This window comes from Maniola hyperantus, chromosome 15 (genome assembly GCF_902806685.2).
Source record: "Maniola hyperantus chromosome 15, iAphHyp1.2, whole genome shotgun sequence".
Lineage (NCBI taxonomy): Eukaryota > Metazoa > Arthropoda > Insecta > Lepidoptera > Nymphalidae > Maniola > Maniola hyperantus.
Window position 1 is genome coordinate 61,932 of NC_048550.1, and position 8,131 is coordinate 70,062.

The 8,131-nt window shown below is 43.8% G+C and overlaps 1 protein-coding gene across 1 annotated transcript; it reads left to right on the forward strand.

Moving 5' to 3' along the window:
- Positions 1–2,960: 2,960 nt before the first annotated feature.
- LOC138403331 (serine/arginine repetitive matrix protein 1-like) lies at positions 2,961–7,861 on the forward strand. The gene is made up of 4 exons (XM_069503466.1): positions 2,961–3,128; positions 5,444–5,572; positions 5,891–6,124; positions 7,376–7,861. Exons 1-4 carry the CDS (start codon positions 2,961–2,963, stop codon positions 7,859–7,861), a joined length of 1,017 nt encoding a protein of 338 aa, XP_069359567.1.
- Positions 7,862–8,131: the final 270 nt, after the last annotated feature.

Sequence of the window (8,131 nt, forward strand, 5' to 3'; positions counted from 1 at the left end):
CGTCACCGCCGCGCCGCTCGCCCGCGCCGGGGTAGCGCGGGGACTGTGCGGGTGTGGGGGCCATCTCGACCTGTCGCGCACTGCAGCTCCAGCCTCCGCAACAGAAACAGTTGGATTGGATACGTTACAATTACACGAAGCGATAACGCGTTATCGGCTCGGGCGCGGCGTACTTCTCCATGTGGAACGTGTTAACTTATGGTTCAATGGAGATTATTAAACACTCATTTTTACAATGTTATTTAATTAACTGTTTTAGAAGATTACTTGTCAGTTGATAACAGATAACAGATCTATCATTGGTTCAGAATGCTTTCTTACTGAGTCTTCTGTAACAACAAAACAAAGATCTCAGTCGTCGCTCTTTTCAAAAATTCTTGATCAATAATTAGTAGAGCGTGTAGAGCGTGTAGAGCGTGTAGAGCATGTAGGGCGTGTAGAGCGTGTAGAGCGTGTAGAGCGTGTAGAGCGTGTAGAGCGTGTAGAGCGTGTAGAGCGTGTAGAGCGTGTAGAGCGTGTAGAGCGTGTAGAGCGTGTAGAGCGTGTAGAGCATGTAGGGCGTGTAGAGCGTGTAGAGCGTGTAGAGTGTGTAGAGCGTGTAGAGCGTGTAGAGCGTGTAGAGCGTGTAGAGCGTGTAGAGCGTGTAGAGCGTGTAGAGCGTGTAGAGCGTGTAGAGCGTGTAGAGCGTGTAGAGCGTGTAGAGCGTGTAGAGCGTGTAGAGCGTGTAGAGCGTGTAGAGCGTGTAGAGCGTGTAGAGCGTGTAGAGCGTGTAGAGCGTGTAGAGCGTGTAGAGCGTGTAGAGCGTGTAGAGCATGTAGAGCGTGTAGAGCGTGTAGAGCGTGTAGAGTGTGTAGATTAGAGAGACATTTGTATCTTCGCAGTCCTGCGTTGAATCTTGTAATATCCTTTATTATGTCTGGGTCTTGATAGCTATCTGCATGCCAAAAATCAGCCCGATCCGTCCAGTAGTTTGAGCTGTGTGTTAATCAGTCAGTCAGATTAGTTCATGAACCATTTTCCACTTAAGCTGAGCTTCACAAATGAAGTGATTCCATAGTGGTACATTTTCGCTCGGCTCGGTGGAGCGGCGGCCTAACAACAATGACCACATCTGGAACGTGGCGCCTGCAGCAGCTGGCATGACAACACATGCTGCCCGGAGTCGAACGTGTCTACTCTCTACAGTGCACGCCGCGGGACATCGCATCGCAACATTCTGTTTTTGTTTTTCAAAAAGCATTCAAACTTACTAAAGTATTACAAAAATGGCGTCACGATTTCGCTCGAAGAGGGCAAATAACAAGCAATTTCGGAAGAATAAATTGTTGAATACTTAACAAGAGGCCGAAAGGTTTCGGCGCGAATATATTACTATAGATAAATATTAACTAACTTCGACGTGAGTTGTCAACTTGGCAGAGCAAACGCGCAGTGTTACCAAAAACTTATATTTGAAATTACTTCTATCGAAGATTGTCTCAAGTTGCAATGCGATCTTACAGCTGTAAACACTGGAGTAAAGGGAACAAAATGGAGTTCAATCGTGACAAATGTTCAGTTATGACCTTTGATAAAGTTCGGTATCCTTTGATACATGAATATAAAATGGATGGAATACCTATTCCCAGAACAGAACGTGAAAGACCTGGGTGTAATTTTTGATAAAAAATTGAACTTCCATGACCATATCTACACCGTAGCAGCTGACTCATTTCGAAGATTAGGATTTGTACTACGCAACTCTCGGGAGTTCCATAGTCCTTTGGTAATACGATTACTATATTACGCCTTAGTCCGAAGCAAGCTCGAAACAAGCACCTGTGTCTGGCATCCGTACGAGGCAAAGTACGGGCTTATATTAGAAAAAGTACAAAAGGCCTTCCTAAGATACCTGTATAAACGTTGCTATGGATATTACCGTTTCCTATATCCAACCAAATTTCTGTTAGGTTGCTTAGGTTTCAACTCCCTGGAGGTCAGACGCATTTGCGATCAACTGAAAATTATGTGTCAAATTTTGCGAGATGTTAATGCTCCAGAACTTCATGACCAACTGTGTCGCATACGTGTCCCTGAATCCAACAGTAATCTTCGTCCACGAAAAAATAAACTTTTCGTGGTCCCACATCATCGCACTGTTGCTAGATCTATGTCACCTATACCCCGTTCATTAGCATCGTTCAACGCGCTTTTGGACAATAATGCTCAATGGGACCCATTTAATGATGGGTCTATAATACTGGTTCGGGAGTTACTGAAGTACGCTGAGAGCATTACATGAATATGTCATTCAATGTTCTCAGCGTACATATTCAAAATCCTTTGATCTTTTATCGTTTTGTATTTTGTGTCTTTTTTCTTGTACCTTTATTTGTATTTAAATTTATTATTAATCATCTAGTTAGTGTAAGTGGCACTGCCGTTCTAATAAGATATAAAAAATAAAATAAATAAATGGCAGACTGTGTATCTGTGTGTGAGCTGACATCTCGTTAATCTTCGGAAAGAGGATTATGGAGATTAAGCTGAGGCTTAAAAAGGTTCAGCGAGTGAATTACGTCACTGTACTTCAAGATAGCAACAGAAAATTTAATTTATGTAAAGAAAATTTAGGATGCTGTGTTCAAGCGATTAAATATCACCAGCTTGTCAATGGAGAGTGAAGTCCAGGGAGTCCAGGAAGTCCAGGAAGTCCAGGCTCAAGTCAAAAACGACGTCGTCATCTAGTCGTGTATAACCTAACCACCAATCACCATCCTGCATCTAATTCTTTTTGTTTTACAAAACATCCAGGTTCCAAGTCAGAGATCTTTTTAATTGCCACACTCATGGCGCATCATGGTATGTAGTATGTAGTTAGAATATCAACGAACTCTATGTATGTACTACGATTTTTATCGAATGCCTACGAATACAAATCTAAAAAAATATAGATATTAAGTAAATAAAGATCTGAAGAAATGGACGCGACGCATGAGTCGACGGGCAATGAGCGCACACCCTACATATGTAACGCCGCCCGCCCACCGCGCCGCCCGCCCGCCCGCCCGCCGCGCCGCCCGCTCGCCCGCCCGCCGCGCCGCCCGCCCGCCCGCCCGCCCGCCGCGCCGCCCGTCCGCCTTATCGCGGTTATCGAAAAAGTTTTTATCTTCTCAATAAAGAAAATGGCTTCAAAGTCACCACAATGTTCTTTAGCTAAATTATCAATTTATCTAAAATTTCTTATTTTAACACTCTCACCGCCACGTGGACTGCTGGCCGCCCACGTAAATTGGAGTGTAGCAGGCTAACATTGGTTTTTGAATTTTAACTTGCAAGCCACGTGGGCGGCCGGCATAACATAATTTTGACTTGTCAAAAATGTATACGGCACGCCACCCGTGTAATTAGGTCAGTTGACCGTGCGCCGCCCACCTGGCCTGCTGAGAAAGACTTCTGGTGCACTTGTTTGCAATTTCGGACTATCATCAAGAATAAAGAACTGACTATCAAAAAATAATAATAGAGATACTGGACTATCAGCTAAAGAAGCCAGATATCAAACAAAAAAGTAAATACAGTGTGCCTATAATGCCCAACTATACTAGGTATGTGTGCAATGTTACGCAGAAATCCACATTAAAATTAATCCTTAGTTTTTCTATTACTTATTTTGATTGTTATGATCGTGATTTTGACTGCTTTGAATAAATAAATAAAAATTAATATTTTTCTAATACTAATTTTACTCACTCAATTTTTATCCTTGTAATACTTTAAATATTGTCCAATTTTCATCAATTTTTTTTTCACGGGTAGCGTTTTGTTTTTACTAATCAATGAAGTCAACTTCGAATCTCTATCTAGCAAGCCAAGCTCTATAAAATAATATTAATTTGTGGGATCACAGCGGACCCCACGGCCTGCTAATAAAGTCAACAACGTGTCCCGCCGATAGTCCACATGGCGTGCTGCAGAAGTTATTTAAAATCAAGCGTGGCGTGAGGTGTAAGTAATCGCATGGCCAGCGTGCCGCCCACAGGGCTTGCTGCGCTAGAAAAACCTTAAATAGGTATGGCGGAAAGGATTTATTCAAGGCGTATTTTTTTTTACTACCGTCAAGTCTGTTTCGATTTCGATAAGTACTTATTTCAAATGGGGTTTATTTTTACAAAAAATACAAATTAGTGTTGAAATTAAAAACATCATAATATTTTGTTGAGGTTTCGTTTTCAGTTTGTCACAGAGATTGTTCATTACTATGACCTGTACCGTTAGTTTCATATTGCGTTATATGCTCGTAGTAGACGTAACAGAGGCTGGCAAGGGAAGGTGCGGCCCGGCGGTGCCCGGCGGTGCCCGGCAGTGCCCGGCAGTGCCCGGGGGAGCCCGGGGGCTACAATTTATTAGTTGCCGAATGATGTCACGAGCAGTGGTCCAGTCAATTTACCACATCGACGTTTCTACATTATGATAAAATTAAAGGTCAATAACTGTAATATATTTTATCGTAAATTAATTATTTATTGATGATTCCAATTAATATTTTAATAAATGATTCTTTTCTCGGTGAAACGACATATTATTCAATTGTAGATCCATAAACATAATGTTAGCTGTGGTAGCCTAGTGGTTAGGACGTCCGCCTTCCAATCGGAGGTCGGGGGTTCGATCCTGGGCACGCACCTCTAACTTTTCGGAGTTATGTGCGTTTTTATTAAAATATCACTTGCTGTAACGGTGAAGGAAAACATCGTGAGGAAACCTGCATGCCTGAGAGTTCTCCGTATTGTTCTCAAAGGTGTGTGAAGTCTGCCAATCCGCACTTGGCCAGCATGGTAGACTATGGCCAAAACCCTTCTCACTCTGAGAGGAGACCCGTGCTCTGTAGTGAGCCGGCGATGGGTTGATGATTATGATGATGAAACACAATGTACTACATCGATGAATGTATTTAGTAAATTAGATCAAAGTTCAGTAAGTATAAGAATTATTACGTAGTAGGAAAATTAGTTTTGTTATGACCTTAGGTTATTACTTACTAGATGATGCCCGCGACTTCGTCCGCGTGGATTTAAGTTTTTGAAAATCCTGGTCCTGTGGGAACTCTTTGATTTTCCGGGATAAGTAGTCTATGTCCTTCCCCGGGATGTAAGCTAACTCTGTATTAAATTTCAACTAAATCGGTTAAAAGCTAGCAGTCAGACAGACAGACAGACACACTTTCGCATTTTGCATTTTTTTCGCATTAGTATGGATGATTTTTCGTAAGTCACGTAACTATACTATGACATGAGAGATACAGTTTTTGGAAGCAGTCAATCTGTCACATTAGTTACAGTATTGCCATTTCTATAAACATATGATATGACGGGCATCGTGTCGTTACCTGAGCGTTGCGCGTTGCTACATAAAGTCGACATATTGCGCTATAAAAGGCTTTACTTGGAATTGGATTTGTCAGCCGTCAGCTGGAATGAACTGCGACAATAAAGCGTGCGCTCCGGAGCACGTCGCCGGCGCGTCGCGTGCGCCGCGGAGCACGTCGCCGCGCCGGCGCGTCGCGTGCGCCGCGGAGCACGTCACATCTCACGTTACTGCTGGCGGGAATTGCCGTGCGCCACTCCGATGCTCGACGACTGGCGGATATTACGAGAAACTAATAACTCCCTAACACCAAATAATGTAGGGAATTAATATACACAGTGATAACAACAGGAGACTATTACAACAGGAGACTATTACAACAGGAGACTATTACAACAGGAGACTATTACAACAGGATACTTTATAATTATAGCTCTACTGATGTTGAGAACATAGTATGGACAAGGGACGGATAATCAAATTCCTCAAAAGCTGGCAAGTGGCGACGCACTGGCGCGGGCGGTTGCTCTGGTGGTGTGTACAGTTGTTGTCCGAGGACGCAGCACGCAGCACGCAGGACGCAGGACGCAGGACGCAGGACGCAGGACGCAGGACGCAGGACGCAGGACGCAGGACGCAGGACGCAGGACGCAGCACGCAGGACGCACGACGCAGGACGGAGGTCACTTCACACCAACTGACCGCAGCCTGCTGTTTGCGCGAGGCCGAGGCACGAGGCACGAGGCACGAGGCACGAGGCACGAGGCACGAGGTTCAGGTGAACGACAGGTGTTTTCAAAGTAAAACTGTCAGGTTTTAGTGAATGCTAAAAAAACGAATTTCATTTTAATCGAGAGAATCTATTAGCAGGTAGGGGCAAATGTACATACAAATACCTTTATTGCGAATCTGGGTAACAGAGCAGATGTTACACAGACAAACAGGTACAGCCAAGTTCTGGCTATTAGCATGCAATATGTTTTGATATACCTAGGCCAAGACCTAGGCTGACAACGTGTACGTAGTTTTGATAAAACTACAGTCACATTACATTCTTTATCTACACCCATCCATGCTTTAAATCCTCTATAAAAGATTCTGAAACAGTTAGCTTATTGGCAACATTAAAACACCCAATATAACCATTAAAGCATCCAAACGAGTGTAGTACTGAATTTCATTATAACACTCCTATGAAAAAGAGACAGCGCTATACTACTGACATAAATCTGTCTCGTTCTAACCGAACCTTCAGTCGTGATCCGTGGTATTTATGGGTATTTCTATGAATTTCAAAAAAAGAACATTGACTTTCACGCGCGTTTCACTACAACGTCACGCGTTTTAAAAAAAAAGTAAGTTATTCGAATCCCCGCAATTTTTCTTCGATATTTTTATTGTTTTACAAAAAAATGAGGGATTCATGTTTTGAGAGGACACTGCCAGAATTTTCAGATATTTTAAACCTGTGCCTGTGTTTCTAACGCTATAGTGAAGTGGTACTTCAATATAAATATTCCGCCGAGAAACTATATCGGGATCGGGACCTTCCAACATTAAAGAACATAATATTCAAGTAAATTTTAATAAGTGCACTATTCAAAATGTAAATTACTACTACAATAAATAACTCTTTCATTAACATTTAGTTTATTTGTATAAACTCAGTAATGGATGATGTTAAGTTACTAGGACTGGCTGTTATGTTAGCAATAACAGTAGGTAAGCTAACTGTTTCAGAATCTTTTATAGAGGATTCATAATATTATGGGTATAGATAAAGTCTTGTATACAACTGTTGATAATTAGGTATTAAAACACTCAAGTCATACTATTAAAACCGCCTTTCGTGTTTTAATGCCTCTCTTCATACAACACTTGCATAATATATAACTATAATAATTAGTCACAAAAAAATTAAAAAATAACAGTATTACATTAATGTCAAAAAAATTAAAACTATAATTTACGTTTCAGTAAACATACTAATGGGGATTATAACTATTGACACAATATGTTTGCGTCGCAGACACAGCCGCCGCGTCACAGTCGTCGCGTCACAGCCGCCGCGTCACAGCCGCCGCGTCACAGCCGCCGCGTCACAGCCTCCGCGTCACAGCCGCCGCGTCACAGCCGTCGCGTCACAGCCGCCGCGTCACAGCCGCCGCGTCACAGCCGCCGCGTCACAGCCTCCGCGTCACAGCCGCCGCGTCACAGCCGTCGCGTCACAGCCGCCGCGTCACAGCCGTCGCGTCACAGCCGCCGCGTCACAGCCGCCGCGTCACAGCCGCCGCGTCACAGCCGTCGCGTCACAGCCGCCGCGTCACAGCCGTCGCGTTACAGCCGCCGCGTCACAGCCGCCGCGTCACAGCCGTCGCGTCACAGCCGCCGCGTCACAGCCGTCGCGTTACAGCCGCCGCGTCACAGCCGCCGCGTCACAGCCGCCGCGTCACAGCCGCCGATTGTGACTATGTCTCTACTCCAAGGGTTTGTGTTCTTAATTCCTGTCACATAATCCTTTATCCTGGGTTAGTCACTCCATGTATATATAAGGAGCATATTATTAGCTGGATCATCTGTTTAGGTTTCGACTACAAAGTTATTACATTTTGGTTGTTCCTAAAGAGTACCTACAGGCCTATCAATATACTGAGCATGTCCAATGTCCATTGTCCCGTGTCCGGCGTCCGGCAACGCGATAAACGTTTGATTAGTGTTAGTTAGTGTGTTGTGGCACCGACCACACGGTTAGTGTTAGTTAGTGTGTTGTGGCACCGACCACACG